The sequence below is a fragment of the Cheilinus undulatus genome, linkage group 23 (genome assembly GCF_018320785.1).
Source record: "Cheilinus undulatus linkage group 23, ASM1832078v1, whole genome shotgun sequence".
Taxonomy (NCBI): Eukaryota; Metazoa; Chordata; class Actinopteri; order Labriformes; family Labridae; genus Cheilinus; species Cheilinus undulatus.
This window is the reverse complement of record NC_054887.1, coordinates 28,643,508-28,661,814: the sequence shown is the minus strand read 5'-3', so window position 1 is coordinate 28,661,814 and position 18,307 is coordinate 28,643,508. Positions and strand designations below refer to the sequence as shown.

Here is an 18,307-nt window from a genome sequence, read left to right as displayed (position 1 = left end):
GCTGAGAACAACTACACAACACTTAGTTATATAATCCTGTCTAAAAATCTGTGAAATTCCCCTTTAAAAAACTTTTTTTTCCCAATATAATTCCACACCTATGAGGGGAAAGAGGGGAACACTACATGTTAAGAGGGAAAACTGGAATAAACTCTGCCTGTTTAATGTTAATTTGAAGATTTTTAAGATGACTTAAATGGTGGAAATATCAAGTATTAATTAAAATTAAAAAACAAAAATAGATACGGAGGCCCGTTACTGCCACTAAATGTAAAAAAGGATGAAAGTTAAGCAGTGAAGATTACAAAACCTCAAGTCACATTAGTAGAAAAAGCTCAGTTTAGCATAATTCTAACATTTCTTAAAAATGTACACTTTTTCTGTATGTATTTTATAAACATGATTTACTATCTCACCATTTCAACATTTAATTTCATCATTTCTTGACTTTTCCATACAGCTTTGATTTTTTAAAAACTTTTATCCCATTAACTTAAAAAAAAAAATCTAATTGCTGAGACTTTCTATCTCACAGGTGAAACCTACTTTCCCCAAAATTGCAACTTTCTCTGACAAAAGTTTGCCAAATTAATCACATAATTTTGATTTTCTATGTCAGGATTTTAATTTTATCTCCTAGTATTGACTTTCAACCTGATTATGTTTTACAGCCTCGTAACGCTAAAATTTTATTCCATTATTTGATATTTAAACCAGCAGGGTTTTTTTTCTGATTATTTGGCCTTTTTTGTATAGTTTCTGCTTTCTTGTATTTGGAACATTTATCTAAATTTTAATGACTGACTTCTACAATTTTTACTTTTTTTTGTAATGATTCAGTTTTTCAAAATTTTTTTCTCTCAAAGTGAGAGTCTCGTGGTCCCTGTTTCTTTTATTTTCTTAATATTTGCTGTTTGTTTGTTTTTTTATCTTTTATGAGAATGTTATGTTTTTAGTTGTTTTTGTATTCCATCATTTTTTTGTGTTTTATTCAAGTTTTAGTCCCTCTGCTGAGCTTTGGTGAATGAACGTTTTTTAAAAATCTGCTTTATAAGTAAAGTGTATTGAATTATTTGGACTTTTTATCTAATTTTTATGGTTACTTTCTGAAAATACCTACTTTTTAACATTAATTTGATTTTTCATTTCATATTTTGACTTTTGATCTCAGAGTTTGGACTTGTTATGTCACAGTTTGCCCTGTGTCTCATAATTTGGACTTTTTGTCTTATATATTCAACTTTTAACTCCACAGTTATGGCCTAAAATAACTGTTTTGTTCTAATCGTTACTGCTAAGCTTCCATATTTTAACTTTTTTTTACTGGCAGTAATGGGTTTCCAGAGATACTCAAAGCTCCTTATAAATGAGTAAACATGATAAGCATTTTCATCATCAAGTTTAAGTATATTTCCCCTTTAAAATGTAATTTACCAGCTCTCACGGGAGGCTTTTTTTTTTGCCTTGGCAACATTTAACATTAGAAAACTTTTTTTTCTTTGTTTTTAGTTCAAGGAAAATATTTTTATTTCTCAGTGTGGCTCAAAACAGACGTTGAATTTTATGAAACCAGCTGTGTCTGAAAACTGTTTTGGGAGAAATTTGAATAATTATGTCAGAATAGCTGCATAAAAATGCTTAATTTGATCATTTTCCATATAAATGTTTATTAAAGCTCATTCTTATTATTGTCATTGTTCAAATAAAGTTGATGCTCTGGATGGACAATGGTAGCTCCTTTGATAAATCAGTTTAAATGTACAAACACACTTTGCTTTTCTATTTCTGCAAGATTCAAAATGTTTTCTAAAAATCAGCCCAATTTTCAGAGGTAACATGACGTTGTGTGAGAGCAGACTTTTTCAACGACACAGGTCTACAGAAGTTTTAATATTTAAAAAAATCACCAGAACTAGTGTGGAAATATAAAACGCAAGCAGAATGATCAATACAAGAAAAGGCCAACTGAGTAATACTGTGAGTTTTTGTAGAAGTCAGCCCTCTCTGACGGCTCCTTCAGTCATCAGAGACGGCTGCTTTAAACGCCGTTTACAACAGGTTATATAAAAGACAGCAAACAGGGTCATTAAAAGCTGAAGTCATCGACAAACATGCACACAGAAGAAAAAATAAAACAAGACAATCATGAAGCAACCAGCACTGAAGTAAAGTTGAACATTCGATACTTTTCGGTGCTAAACGGTCGACGATGTTAAAAACATTAATGTAATGTAAAGCATCAGAGAGAAATGCAAAAAAGACTCATATTGCATTGAATATGGCTCAGATTCTTCTCTTCTTCTTTGATAACATGAACATACAAATTAAACATGAACACTCCGTCTTCAGCCGTGCTGCACAAACAGCTGACTGACCTCTCCTCTGCTATCCTCTCTTTTCTCTGGCTACGGTTTGATATGGAATGGGCCGCATTTTAACACAAACGCTCACATACGAAGGCACACGCACACTAAAAGCTCTGTCAGGTCAGAAATACCAGACTCACAAACAAATCCCAGACTATTTGACAGCAACCAAAAAGACTTTTTAAAACAGTTTTTTCTGAACAGAACATTAATAAAACTGCACTTATTAGACTTCACCTGCACAAGGATCTATTGTGATATTCAATGATTCTGGGCTTCTAATAGAAAAATCAGGTTAGGTCAGAAAAGCCTCAGTGTGTCACTTATGAAGACTGTTTGCATTTGAAGCAATATTTAAGAATTACCATAAAATCCAGCATAGAAGTTGCACTTTTAATACATGTTTTTCCATCTATAACACTGGCTGCATCCAGTTAATTCATGCCATTATAAAATAAAGTGAAATGCAATATCAAGACTGCTCATCCTGCATCAGTTTTGGTTCAGTTATTTTAACAAATTAATCTTTTTTTTTTTAAAGACTCTGTAAAGTGAAATCCAAAATTTGTGTCTTAACACTCTAGATATGTTGGAATATGGTTGCTGTAAATATGTGAAAACAGAGATCTACATGTGACTGAATTCTGGATTTAGACCGTTAGAAAGTTTTTCACCTTTTTCTTGGCTTGGTTTAATATGGGCGGGGCAAATATGTGGGCTGGTGATGTCACCGTGGCTTTAACAGACACGCCCACACCATCCTGGAGCAGATTTTTGCCTCATTTTTCATGATTTTTGAAGCTTAATTTTATAAACTTAGAGATATTTTATCTGGCTTAAATTTGATTTGGGGGTTCATAACATAGTGACTTGTCCTACAACAAACTCAAACACAGATTTATTTTTCACTTTACAGGGTTTTTAAAGAGAGGGTATTACACTTTTCCGATTTTTCAAACATAAAGTCACAATGTTGGGTGTCCATACTTCACGTATGCAAATTTTTAAATCGCAAGATAAACATATGTGGCAGAAATCTTGGAATTAGAGTGTAAACTGATGAAAACGGTTTGTTGGGAATCTCTCCGAGATCTTCCAGAGACGAGATTTCGATGGAGCGAACGGGAGCAAACTGATGAGGTCATCGCAATAGGATCTCCTGACTGGTTTGTCCGTGCTGCTGGCAAAGCGGAACAGACCGCCCCCACAAGGCCTTTTAGACATTGGAAAATGTCTAAATGAAATGAAAATCGGAGGAAAGCAGGTCCGTGGAGGGGGGGTGTTAAAGAGACAGCAGCGAAAACAAAGTGTTTCAGACGGAGGTTAAAATAAGGGTTTTTCAGGAAGCCAGAGTGAGAAACATGAGGAGTTTTTTTGAGCTGTAAACCATGTGAAGCTACTACGTGGGTATCAGAGAGATGGTGTAAAGCCTTGAAAAAGGCATAATACCCCTACTTTAAAATAAACAAACAGCTAATGCAAGCAGGATAAGGTAGCTACTTTGGTTTGTGGGAAACCCTGTGCTACTGCAGCAACTGAAAGCAAAGAGCTAGAACTAGCCATGTACTTGCCTCAGCAACAGCCGTTAGACACTCATGCTGGTTCCTCAATGGTGTAATACTTGGTGTTTGCGGCTGTTAATTTATTTAATCGATAAAACAGCAACGGGGTAAAATATCACGCTTTGAAACTGCTCTGTGAGTAAGCTCAGAGTGATACAGCAATAGCTTTTTAACATCTTTTCTCCCTCATTAGTTCAGTATTTGAAATTTTAAGAAATCAGAGGTATACTGTGAAGTCAGTAAACCTTGTGGAGCTCTGGTTTGTGTGACTGAAGAGCTTTGGGTCTGTATTTCACAATTAATCGCTGCAGGCTGAGAGCTCAAATAGTGTACTGTTAGCTATCAGCCTTACAACAGAATGAAAGAGCTGCACAACTGCAAGGAAAGGACATGCTGTGAACGCTGCTGCAGTCATGACAATCATCATGCAGGAAGACTGTGCAGAGCGTTTGTTTTCCTCTGGTAACAGACAACATCTAATACGCCGGTGTGACCTATATTCTGGATTTTACAGTAATTGATGTTTAAGAGTTCAGTCTTTCAGTATTTTGAAGCCCTGAATATTTCAGCTAAATCATACTGTGTTTATATCTACGTTATTATTCTTAAACCAAATTTTGCACCCAAAAAGATTTAGTAACCTAATGTTGTCAGACATGCTGGAAAATATGTCAGCATTTTGTGTGCAATACAATGTTCCTTCCCTTCTAATTTTGTTTAATTTGAAGGATTTATGAAGCCCAAAAATGAGGAATTGTTCAGTATTAAGTTAAATGAAATGCTACTGTAGAAGCTCCTTGTGCAGATGGAAATCTTTAGAATTGAGGACATATTTTTTAATATTTTTGTATCTTCTTTAGCTTATATTCTCTGACTATGGATTGTTTCCTGCCACTGTGATGTAGAAGTTTCTTGTTTGTGTGAAAAGGTACTTTATAAATAAAGTTTTTATTTTCTCTATCCATCTAAAAGCTCTGCTCTGACCTGGTTATGTTAAATTTAAATAAATAAAACATTAAAGTTATAATTTGGTTTTAAAGTGATGACTTTCGAGGGTTTGATGACGGCGATGTGACACTACGTCAGCGTAATGTCTTTGGCACAAACGTCTCACGGGGTAAATATATAAACCTTCAGTTTTCTGACGAGCTCTGAAATAAAACTTTATTTTCTACAGAAATCTCTAAAACTGTCATTCTCTGAAGTATGAGATGTGACTGAAATAAAAGACACATTTTCAAGTGAACTCACCACCTGATGGCTGCTCAAAGTGCACTTACATCCTGAACTCTTAAATAGTCCTACAATCAATCATCAATCACTCAGTCAATCAATCAGCACAACCAATAAATAGAATATGAATAAATATAAATACAAATAAATAGTCGAGCGTTCAAATCTCCTCTGCAGAGCTGAAGCAGTTCAGTCGTCTGGAGGTTCAAACCCAGAGTCTGTTTTCTCTGTGAGAGTCCAGACACACAGTGTGTGTTTGTGAGTGTGTATCTGTGAGTGTGCCTCAGACCGCCGTCTCTAAGTCTTCATGAGGAGCAGGCGAGTTTTGTTGGGCGCTCAGGTAGGTGGTTAGCTCTGAGTCTCCCTCAGCTTCCTCAACAGGAGTTTTACCCTGGTGGGGGGAAAAAATTATTACAAAGAGAATGCAAATGGTATTTACAGAGAATTGATCTCATGGTCAGTTGAACCCCAGACCACCATTTTTCAGCACAAACCTATAGGTATGGGGTTTAAGAAGTGTTGTTTTCAATCCAGATCCATATCTGGTCATCTATGTTCGTAGTGAGCGCCATCTACAGGTTGAAACCTGGCAACTGTAATTGAATTTTTCTATTGGCTGATCTGCAGGCGCCAGCTGTCTTTACAAGTAAATTTCCCTCATACCTCATGCTCATCCCTGGTACTCGATATCTCAATCTGCCAAAAAACATACATTTCCAGTAGAAAATTCAGCAAGATCCTGAAAAACTTCCATCATTTTTTTCAAGATCTTGGGAAACCTTTGCGAGATCCTAAAAAACCTCCACAAGATCCTAAAAAAGTAGCTGATCTTGTAATTATTTTCCAAGATCCTAGAACAATTTGCAAGATCATAACATTATTTAGCAAGATCTTGAGTCTAAAATACTGTTACAAGATCCTAGAAACTCAAGCCTCCTGTTCATTCCTTGTTGTTTAAAGCAATATCTCAATCTGTCAAAAATTATGTGGACTTCCTACAAATCATTATAAAAATTTTGCAAGATTCTGAACTTTTTTTGCAAGATCCTACATTTTTCAATATCTCTGAACCCTTTGCGAGATCCTAAAGAACATTTGCAAGATCTCATAAATATTTTGTAAAATTCTAAAATACTGTTGCAAGATTATAGAAATTCTCGCAAGACCCAAAAAACTTTATCAAGACCTGAAATTTTTTTTTTTTTGCAAGAACCCCTGTTTGTTCAAGCTCTTGATAAATATTGGAGATCCTAATGCCTTTTGTAAGACACTAAAAAAATCAACCGTTACAAGATCCAGGTAAAATTTTGCAAGATCTTACAAATCTTTCACAAGATCCTTAAAAAAATCTCTTTTTTCCAAGATGCTCAAAACTTTTTCAGGAGACCAAAAAAATATTTTGCAAGATCCCAATAATTTTTTGCAAGCCTCACACTTTCAAGATCTTGAAAGACCTTTGCTAGTTCCTAAAAAACATCTGCAAGATCTCATAAATATTTTGTAAAATTCTGAAATATTATTGAAAGATTATAGACATTTCGTAAGACTCTAAAACACTTCATCAAGATCTGAAAAAAAAAAAAAAATGTTTTTGCAAGAACCACTTCTTGTTCAAGCTCTTGATAAATTTTGGAGATCCTAATGCCTTTTACAAGATCCAGGTAAATTTTGCAAGATCTAAAAAAAATCTTCCACAAGATCCTTAAAAAATGTTTACAAGACACTTTAATTTTTTTTAAGTTGCTCAAAACATTTTCAGGTTACCAAAAAACATTATTTTGCAAGAGCTTTAAAGACTTAACTAAGAGCCCAAGAAACTTTTGGAAGATCCTAAAAAAAGAATTTTTCATGATGTTGGGAAATTGTTTGAATCCTAAAAGGGACTTTTGCAAGATCTTTAAACTTTTTCAGGATTGTTACACTTTTATTTTGCAAGATCTTCAAAAATATCAAGACCTTAAAAAGTTTTGCAAGAACCTGACAACTTTTACAGGAGCCTACTTTTTCCAAGATCTTGAGAAAAATGTTCAAGATCCTGAAAAATAATTTGCATGATTCTACTTTATTTTTAAGATCTTGGGAAACTTTTGTGAGCTGTACGGTGGCACAGGGGTTAGCATTGTTGCCTCACAGCAAGAAGGTTCCCTGGTTTGCTTCCTAGTCAGGGCCTTTCTGTGCGGAGTTTGCATGTTCTCCCCGTGCACACGTGGGTTCTCTCCGGGTACTCAGCCTCTCGCCCTTCCCCCTCCCGTGACCCCGAATGGGATAAGCAGTACAGAAAATGGATGGATGGAAACCTTTGCAAGATCCTACAAAATTTTGCAAAATGTTGACAGAGAATCTAACATTAACTCAACGTTCCAGACCACTGTACCTTCATTGTTTTACTGTTGTAGAACTCACAAAGGTGTATGTCTGCAATGTGGTATTTGTAGTTTTTTTCATAAAATTACCACTTTAGTCTTAAAAATTATGACTTACTTTATTCTATAAATCTGTTTTTTTCTTTAATGTGACCTTTATACTGTGTTTTACTGTTCCAAAATTCTAATTTAACCCTCTAAAACCTATTTATCTGATACTTTTTACCTTTATCTCATCCAGATACTGTCATTGCTGGACTAAAGTCAACTCTAATGATAGGTTTGAAAAAACAACTTTATTCAGACTGTAAACATCTAAGGGTGATGACCACATCTACCTCCGATGTAACACAAAATGCTGACATTTAGTGTTCTGTATTTGTTGTGAAATTTCCTGACTGTAACTTGGACACCAGCCAGAGCAGCCAACACCCTGAATATCAGACTCAGACTTTTACTTTTACAAATGAAAGTAGAGCTGGAGATGATCATCTGTGTGGGGGTAATGAACTCTGGTTTTCTGAAATGACTCAGTGATTTAAACGGAAATTGGAATGTTTTTCACTTTAAAGTGAAAGCAGGTTTGTGGTTAAAAGAATGAAAGATGTGTGTGTTTACCTGGAAGTTAGTCTTCTCTAGCGACGCCCCGGCCTCCACCAGCAGTCGACACACGGCGTGCTGCTTCTCTGAGGCGGCTTTGTGCAACGCAGTATCTCCTCTGCAAAGACAAAAATACATGCTGATGTGGTGATCATTGCAGACTTTAAAAATATCCCTATCTTCTAATTGTTACACACAAACAAACATAAACTGTGTTTACTTTCACCATTCTTAATGTTCAAATCCAGTTTTTCTGCAAATGCACAGAAAACTTGAGCTATTTTCTTCAAATTTGGCAAAGAAAATCTTAAAACCATGACAGAACATCTGGCCCTAAAAGTTTGAAATGTTTTAAAAAGCTCAAATCCCCTGGAACCCACAAAACAAATTCTGGTGGACATAAAAAGATATGCTTTCTCAAAATTTGGTTTCCTTTGGGCTCAAAAAATACACCAAGACAAACTCAGAAGAAGCAAAACAAAAAGTAACCGACGTACTTCTCTCTGTCTGTCAGATCCAGGAGAACCTTTGAGCCTAAAAATAGAGAAACAAACAGCTTTAGTTATTCAGGTAAAGCACACTAATACCTAAATAAACACAGTTATATTTAATATCAGACAAATGGTGTCACTTGAAAATTGAAATTTAATAAACATTTCACACAGCAGCAGAAAAATCCTTTCACAGTCTGGAAAAAGTTTTATTTTCTCACCCTGCTGCAGAATAAAGCTGACCAGCTCTGTGTGTCCGTTCTGAGCTGCTATGTGTAACGCTGAACAACCTCCAGAATCTCTGACCAACAAGCTGACGCCTCGACGTACACAATCTGACAACTGTGGACAGATTAAAAGAAAGAAACAAGATTAGTGTAAGAATTTTATCTAAAATAAGGATAAGTGTAGCTGATTCTAGGAAAAAAGCGATGTTCTTTGTATGTTTTTGACTAGACATCCAACACTGTTAAATAATGATGTAGATTTTCTGAAGATTACTTGAAAATTTTTCAAGATACTGAGAAATTTTTTGCAAGATCACTATTACTGTTGCAAGATCCTACAAACTTTTGCAAGACAGGAAAAAAACTTCTGCAAGATCCTCAAACCTTTTGCAAGTTCCTACCTGCTCTCAAAGTCTTAAAAAAATGTTTTTAGATCCTAAAAATCTTTTCAAGATCCCAAAAACTTTTGGAAGATCCTGAAAAATCTTTTTGAAGATTCTAAAAAAACATTTGCAAGTACCTTTAAAATTTTGCAAGATCCTACTTTTTCTCAAGATCTTGAAAAAAAGTGACATCGTTTTTTTTTTTTTGTTTTTTTTTGTTTTTTGCAATACACTGATGCAATTTGCACTACCCTAAAAATCTTTTGCAAGAACCCAAAGAAAAATTTGCAAGATCCTAAAACATTTAACAGGACCATTAGAAATATTTTGCAAGATTCTAAAAAAATCTTATCAAGATCCATAAACTTTAGTAAGAACCAAAAAACCTGTGCAAAGTCATATTATTTTTCAAGATCTTGAGAAAATTTAGGAGTTTTGCCCAATCCTACATTGTTTTCAAGATCTTGTGAAACTTTTGCAAGATCCTTAAAAATGTTTGCAAGATCTTTTCTGCAAGAAGCTTCAAACTTTTGCAAGATCATACTTTTCAAGATCTTAAGAACATTTTGTGATACACTAAAAAAACCTTTTTCAGGACCCTGAGGAACTCTAAAACATCTGTTGCAAGATCTTTAAAAACTTTTGCAAGATCCTTACAAACTTTTTTTAAGATCATAAAAAAAATCTTCATCGCCATCATGAAACACTTTCTCAAGATCCTTTGTTTTTAAGACAGGAGAAAATTTTAGGAATTCTTAAGAAACCTTGAAAACAACATTTTGCAAGATGACAAAAGTTTGTTGCAAGATCTTTAAAAACTTTATGAAGATCCTAAAAATGAGCAATAGAAACTTTTATGATATCCTGAGAAATGTTTCTGAAATCCCATGATTCTATGGACTTTTGCAAGTTTTTAGAAAATCCCCAGAAACTGATATAATTTTTTTTACTCCTTTTTTTAAAGGTTCTGAGAAACTTTTGCAAGAAATCTGGAAAAGTTTGCATAATCCTGACAAACTTTTGCAGGATCCCAGGAATCTTTTGCTAGATGAAAGACTTTTTTTTGGGAGATCCTATGGAAACTTACAAGATCTCCCCAAAATATTAACCATCATCAAAATGTTTCTTGCATGATCCTGAGAGATTTTTTTTTTAAATCTTGAAAAAACTTTTGAGGGATCTTTGGAAACTTTTGCAAGATCATAAGACATTTAAAAAAGGATTCTAACATCTTTTGCAAGACCCTGTGAATGTTTTGCATAAGAATGAAAAACTTTGATTGGCCCTGAGATATTTGCAAGATCCTGCAGCACTGAGTAAATCAAGAAACTCTTGCTAAATACAAAAAACCCTGTAAACTTCCCTGTAGATTGTGGCTGCTTGTGGTTGGATCGTGAAATGGCTAAAATAACAAGTCATAATGTTTCAGTAATGTAGGGCATGATACTGAATAATCATAATACTGAGGAGAAAAACACAGAAAGGGGTGGAGTAATTCTTTAAGGTATACAACAGTCTATAGAAAATTAATACTGCTTCAACTTTTAAAAATGTGCTTGATACTGAGTCTGTTTTTGAACCAGCTGTTGAAGAAAGCAGAAGTTCAAAAATATCGGCACGTATTTGCAGAAGTGTCTGTGTGAGTGTCTGGAAATCTCAGCAGACACCAACAACTCAAACTGGTTAATCACTGCATTTCTCCATTATCAGTGTCTGGTTGTACTTTACCATAGAAAGATCCCCCGTACTGGCAGCTTTTAGGAGAGCTGAAAATAGACATCATCACGTTAGATCTCAACACAAAGGAGAAGTTTCCACAGATACACCTGACTGTCTGTAAACAACAACATATTTTCCTCTGAACAACAAAGACCTGCAGCAGAAATGACGAGCCATCATGAAGCGAAAATGTATGCATTTATTACTTATTCTGCTTGGATCTTTAAATGTTTATTGTGTATGTGAACCAGATTAGCTTGTTTCTGCGCTTCTTTCCTTAGAAGTCAATTATAATAATAATAAAGCACCTGCCAGTAGTGAAACTTTCATAGGCCAGGATTTAAGTACAGCGCATATGTAAAGGGGTAAAAGCATCTATGGCGTGACATTTTTAGTGTAGAATTTCCCTCATCTAAGAAGTAGAAACAACTGTAGCAGAGCTGAGGCCCCTATTTACAAAACAGTACAAAAACAGAGCAGGGCAGCTTTAATTGATTTGACTGTTTCTCTCACAGCTATGTGCATCTTGTTTGATTTGGGTCTAACATGCCTTGATGGTACATTATTATTTTGACATTAATCTTAGGTGAGTTGTGCCGTATTATCTTGTTAGAAGCATGTATTATTCAGATAATAAGATGCATCTAAAAGGGCATGTCCACAATGCTTGCCACATACAGGTATGCACCTGCTTAAGTTTTAATTACAACAAAAAGAGAGACCATTACATTGCTCAAACACACTGGAAATGGGCTGGTACTAGAGTTCGCTACCTTTCTTTTTATAAATTCACACAGTAAGCAGGTCTTCTCTTATGTTTCTTTTTGGGTGCTAAAACAACACATGACTTCTTATTAGGTGCTTTTATGCCTTGGACTTGTATTTTCATCGCTGTGGTACTCAAACAGATTTCTTTATCTTGGGTATTGTGACGACTCTACTTCTGTAGATCTGTGATGGATTTATCTTGCTCTAATGCATCATCTGTTCATACCCTGTAACTGTGTGCATGAGTCAAACAGTTTTCCATGCGATGGCATATTAGAGCCAATATAATAGAATAAAAGAAAAAAGAGGATGTGCCATTTTTTTAGAAAAAACTCGAGGTGTTCAAGGTTAAAGTTATACATTCACAAAGAAACAAACTGAAATGATCAAGATTAAAAGTTGTATATTCACGAGGATTAGAACTGAGAATATTGGAGATTATAATGTCAAAAATTTTCATTGCGTGGACAAAAAGCAGACCAGATTAAACTGTTTTCCTTGCAAAAATACTCCAGTTGAGATCCGAATCAAGTTCTACTTTTAAATGGGACAGATCATTGAGGAATTTCTTGTGATTTTATCCCAGAATCATCAAATTGTCATTAGGACTTAGAAAAGAGATTTCTGTAAGATCATTGAGGAATTTCTTGTGATTTTATCCCAGAATCATCAAATTGTCATTAGGACTTAGAAAAGAGATTTCTGTAAAGTGGGGATATCCAACCAGCGTTCTGGATCTGGTGTCTTGTAAATGTTTGACTTTATAAACTTTGAGTTTCTGAACTTTTAACCTAAAAAACTGCTATTTTTTGTTGTAAATTTACAACTTCTTAAACTCTGATTATGAGTTTGGTTTCTCATTTGACTTTTTAAATGAAAAAAAAAAGATCTTTTTCACAGAAATTATGAGTTATTTTGTTGAAAATTACTAGATCCTCTTTATTTTTCATACTGGTCCTACTACGCCATCATTCTCCCACTTGCTACATCTGCCAACAACAAAGACAGACCAAAGGCAAAAAGCTTAGGCCTCGTGCATCACTTTAAGTCCAGGATCTGTGCTGCTAGGGTTAGGTGACTAATCAAACTCTGCACTTTTAATGCTTCATGTCTACTAGAGGATATTTTGCTGCTATAATAAACTGATTCAGACAGAATCTAACAAGACATCAAGTCAACAAACTTAACAGAGTTTCAATATCAAGTGCATGAGGTTGTAAACTGAGCAAACATACGGTAAGATAAAATCGAGTGTGGTTATCAGTGTCGAGACAACAGTGGGCATGTTTTAACTTCATAAAAGAGGACTGTGCTCTGTATTTATGAACTCTGCTGTTGTTTGGAGTCAGAGAGAGAGTATAAAAGCAAAACTAAAAGTGAGCAGAGCGAGAACATGTCAGGGCAAGTCTGCATGAATAACAACAGGTTCCCTCATCTGGAGAGTCCCAGGATCAACAGAGTAATCACTGACACGAGACCAAAGAACACCAGGGGGCCATAAACGTCCTCAAACTTCTCCAACTTTCCAGAACAAGTCTCTGAGGAACTAAAGTGTTCCTGTAATCATTAAAGCATGGATGTGGTTGTTTAAAAACTGAACACAGGGGATTCTATATTCAGAAAGTGCTGAGAGTTCAAAAGTGCACACAATAGGGTGTTAGCAGTGTGTGTTTGTGCTCTACCTTGTTCCTCTGATGTTAAAGGAGTACTGAAAAAGAAGGTAAAAGGCAGAATTAAACATCACATTCACTTTCAGTGAGAAATGTTTAAAATGACTTTTTCATGCAAAGTTTTCAAACATCTGCAGATTAAGTCTTCTCTGGCATATTTGAACAAATTAAATATTTTTTTCCAAGGAAGCAACCTGCAGAAAATCAAGATCAGCAACTATTTTATTCAATTTTCAATGACATTCTCATTTGAGGCAATTCTGAATGCAAAAGGGGGTCTGAGACCTTTCTATCAGCAAGGTGTACCTAATAAAGTGACTGCATAGTGGAAATTTTCAATGGGTTAAAAAACATAAAAAGCAAAAAATGCCCTTAAATTTTCTACTCAATTTCCCAGCGCTGAGAACTCTACCTTCAACTGTCCTGCCTCACAAAAATCTTTATTTAAACCAAAAAAAAAAAAAACCCACAAAGTGATCTGAAATAAAGGCTAGTGTACCCAGCAGTAGGTTCCACGACCAGATCAGGCATCCCCGTGGACGACCCCTGGTTCACAGCTGGAGCTTCATGGTCCAGGATGAAAACCTCCTCCTGACATATTTCTGTCACAAAGTGGAGGTGCTCCTGCAGACACACACGCACAGAGACGTAAAGAAACCAGAGGACAATTTTCAAGTAGAAATGTGAGTCTAAAATCACACATGATCTATCAGTGCAGGGATTTCTGGATGTAATAGTTATGGTAGAAGTAGAACCGTGTTTACCTGAGCCTTGTCGATGCGATAGAAGCGGTCGGCTGAAGTAGCTGTGGGAGAGACGCACAGAGAAAACAGTAGAAAAAAGTGAGTACGAAACAGTCAAGAGAAACATGAGTAAAGGAAGCATTTCCTAAATTATTTAAGCCAATGAAGGATAGTCTGTCTGAGTGTTTTGTTCAGCGTAACTCTAATTCAAATATCTCTACTGCTCAGTATAGTGCATTTTCTATATATTGTGCATTTCTTTAACTAGTTTTTTCTTCAATCCTGTGCTTCACTAATTTGGGCTTGAGTTTTATTTACATTGAATTTCTTATTTTATTCAATATAAATGTTTTTATTTCTAGTACGCCTTTAAAATCTTAATTTAAGGAGCAATGAATCCCTGAATTACAATAATTAATTGTTATTAATTGCATATTTAATCATATCAAATAAAGCCTCGGAGATGTATTTCTAATCCTGGCTTTTGGATTTATGATTTAAATGAGTTCTGCTGCTACACCAGTGTGGTCTGACCTAGGAGAAACTTCAAAGAGCTTAATCTGTCAAATACACAGTTTAACGCAGAACGATATGCAGGAGTGCATGTACAAAATGATGCACTTCCAGTGGTTCCCACTTAATAATCCAACATTTAACAGGAGTTTTTAAAAAAGATTTATTCAGGGCTTTTTGTGCCTTTATTGACGGAGTCAGAAACAGGAATGAGAGAGTGGGGAGAGACATGTGGGTAAGGGCCACAGGCTGGATCTAAACCCAGGCTGCCTGCATAAATGCACGCCTTAAACCACTAAGCCATCTGCCCCCCAGGAGTTCATTTCTAGTTGGTTTCTCTAAGTAATCCAGTAAAGGCTAACCAGACATTTTAACAACAAACTGTTCTCTCACCAGCTAAGAGAATTTCACTTCTGGTTTGGATAAAAGTCTTTCTCTATTTTAAAAGAAAGTGAGAGGTTTTTAGTAGGTATAAACAAATCTTAGTTTAACAATGAAAAAGGATTTGCTTTAGATAAAGAAAGTAAATAAAAACAGATGAAGTGAATGTTATAAAAGTGAAATATTTGACATTACTCTTGACTTTTGTTTGAGTTTTTTAAAGTGAAATGTAACATTTTCCATAAAAATGATCTGATCTAACTGAACTTCCATATTTTCTTTCGGAACAAAAGTGTCTCTGTATTAGAGGTGGAAGAAAAAAATCAATTTTTAGATACATTGTGATGTGGAGGTGGAAGATTATGAATCGAATTATAAATGTCCAATAATCGATAACAATTTAAATATTTAATACTGTGGAATAGCAGGAAGACAAAGGTGGAACTCTGACACTCAGCACGTAACAGCAAGATTTAGATTACCAGTTGTTCATCTGTGAAAGGGAATTTTTATGTTTGTTATTTCAGATATGTTATGAGGAAAAGATGCTGCTGCCTTTGGCTTGGTGCAACTGTAAATTTCCAGTCTACTCACATCTTCCATTAGAGCATTGGCTCCCAACCTGGGGTCTGGGGTCCCCCAGGGGGTCGCCAAAGATCTTATGGGGGGTGCGAGGCTTTGTCTGTCCTGGGGCTGCCAAAATTACCTTCACAAACATTTGACTAAAACCATGATAAAGCAGTTATTAAGTAGTTAAGTAGTTTATTCAAAGGTCTTTTGATAGGAAAAGTATGTATATGCCTTTTTAGGGTTTTATCAGTGAAACAATTCAAATCTACGTTGATTTTTGATGGCAGTATGTCACTTTCTTGTCTCTCATGGGTCCTGGGGGGGGGGGGGCTCTGCCTTTCTTTGGTACATGTAAGGGAGTCTCCAAGGAAAAATGGTTGAGAAACACTGCATTAGAATATAGTGGAAATGTATTTATCTTTTTTTCCAAATGCAAATGTAATGTCTTTATTATGTTTGACACAGTGGGAACAACAGAAATGTAAAAAAAAAAAACACCCAAGTGCATCAAAATGCATCAATAATCGATAAATCGAATCATATCGTGTGAGGTGCCTAAAGATTTCCACCTCTACTCTGAATCCAAACAGGAAGTCAATGACCATTAGTTTAAGACAGTAGAAAAATCAAAAATAAAAGATTATTTTTTCAAATGCAAAATAGTAGAATTTAAAAATTCAACAAAAGGATTTTAGTTGCTATTTACTGTTGAAATTCTGACAGTAATCGTGATTTTTAAAAAACACTGATAATGGTTTGACAGCTCTAATGTAAACTAAGTGCAATAACGAAGCTTCATGTCATTTTTGACATAAAAATGCAAGAAATTCAGTTCATTCTGTTGCATTTTTAATGTTTACAATGCATCGTTTACAAAAATGTGGAAGATACAGAGTGAAACCAAAAGGTGTTTTCCTAGTTATAATCTGTGGGTTGGAGTCACTTACAGTCCAGGAAACTCCAATTTTGAGAGAGTCTACTGGATGAACTGGTCCTGGGGATGCCTCGACACTCATCCTGAAGATGAAGATACAGACACTGAGATCTTTAATTTCACTTCAATAAACAACACACCAACGATAACAGTATTTTCAGTGTTACTTATAAAAAGAGCAAGTAAAAGAAGGAAATCCAGACAGAGAAAAGTTTCAAAGTTTTAGTCTTTGAGCAGCTGAACAAGAAGCAGACATCAGGACAACGAGACAGTGTAGCTTACAGTTACAGCTTTAATACTGGTGTTTTATTCATACTTATTATATTCACTATTTAAGAAAAAAAAACATTCAGAGTGGGTGTCTGTTTAAAAACCTCATTTAGCTTTGTTTTTGTAGGTTAATTCATTGTTTACACATCTTTAAGTAACAGAAAAGGCAGAAAAATGTCCAAATTAAATGATATAAGAAAAAAAATGTAAGCCAAAGTCTTTGAAATCACAAACTGAGATTTCAGGCTTTGAATAAAATATATTTGATGCTGAAATTTTTCAAAAAGTAGCTGTGGGGAAAAAAAAAAAAAATCTACAGAGACACCCAAAATTTATATACCTGATAGTGCACTCTGTGGCCAGTAGATGGCGCCTGGTGTAAGTCCTAGCAAGCACAGCAGACAGGTTTCAAGGTTAACAAACAGCCAAAGCATTTACAGCAGAAACTTCCACACATGTTAGCTCGGTTAGCTCCCCCCACATGAGGCACAAAGAACAGCTCTGCATTACCACCACTGCTGATCACTGAGTCGTTTATACACAGCACAGTAAAGAGAAGAGGAGGGTGACTGTGCTGCAGCAAGCATCATGAAATAATGATGACAATGAGGAGGGAAACAAGAAGAGCAAAGTCAAAGAGATGATGAGAATAATGATGAAGATGAAGGGGAAGACTTGCCTCCTGTAGTCTGTCGATGTAAAGTCTGCAGGTCTCCAGGTCACAGTCGCCTCTCACCACTACAATGCCTACTGGGATGGCTGGAACACACAAAAAGATACTTAAAAGTGTCAAAACTAGGGGTCAGCTGATAACTGTTTTTTCCAGGGCTGGTAGGGCATGAGACTGGTTATTCATATTTGCAACTGACATACATTTAAAATGATTAGTAAGGAAGTTTCAGTAACCTGTTGCTCAAAACGACTAGGATACTTCATCACTAATTGGCGCACACCTTGCAAAAAAATCAGCTTTTGCATCATCAGAATTTTTTCCCAGAAGCCTCTGGGATCATCAAGATGTGTTTAGTTAAATGTGAGGTTTTGGCCTTGGAACTCTCCCATGATGCCATTTTCGCTAGTCTCTTTCTGATTGTTGAGTCATGAACTCTGACCTTAACTGAGTCAAGTGAGGCTCGCAGGTCTTTAGATGTTGTTCTGGGTTCTTTAGAGACCTCCTGGATGAGTCGTCGTTGCACTTTTGGAGTCATTTTGGATGGCTGGCCACTCCTGGGAAGGTTCACCACTGTTCACAGTTTTCTACATTTGGGGGTAATGGCTCTGACAGTGGTTTGCTGGAGTCCCAAAACCTTGGAAACGGCTTTGTAATCTGTTCCAGACTGATAGATTTCAATCACTTTGTTTCCCATTTGTTCTTGAATTTCTTTGGATCGTGTCATGATGTGTTGGTTTTGAGATCTTGTAGACTACTTCACTACTTCACTTTGTCTGACAGGTTCTATTTAAGTGATTTCTTCATTCAATAAAGCTGGCAGTAATCAGGCCTGGGTGTGGCC

General features: G+C 35.6%; 1 protein-coding gene across 4 annotated transcripts in view; it reads right to left on the bottom strand.

Moving 5' to 3' along the window:
- Nucleotides 1-3,718: 3,718 nt before the first annotated feature.
- Nucleotides 3,719-18,307, bottom strand: part of dgki (diacylglycerol kinase, iota) — a 133,311-nt gene continuing 118,722 nt past the window's right edge. For all 4 annotated transcript variants that reach the window (XM_041781243.1, XM_041781245.1, XM_041781244.1 and 1 more), the window contains 10 exons: nt 17,473-17,552; nt 16,537-16,606; nt 14,147-14,187; nt 13,882-14,006; nt 13,395-13,420; nt 10,954-10,991; nt 8,837-8,957; nt 8,622-8,658; nt 8,143-8,242; nt 3,719-5,552 (listed from right to left, as the gene is read on the bottom strand). In XM_041781243.1, coding sequence (XP_041637177.1) covers nt 5,445-5,552; nt 8,143-8,242; nt 8,622-8,658; nt 8,837-8,957; nt 10,954-10,991; nt 13,395-13,420; nt 13,882-14,006; nt 14,147-14,187; nt 16,537-16,606; nt 17,473-17,552 — 746 coding nt within the window. In that variant the 3' untranslated portion in view covers nt 3,719-5,444. The remainder of the gene's footprint in view (nt 5,553-8,142; nt 8,243-8,621; nt 8,659-8,836; nt 8,958-10,953; nt 10,992-13,394; nt 13,421-13,881; nt 14,007-14,146; nt 14,188-16,536; nt 16,607-17,472; nt 17,553-18,307) is intronic.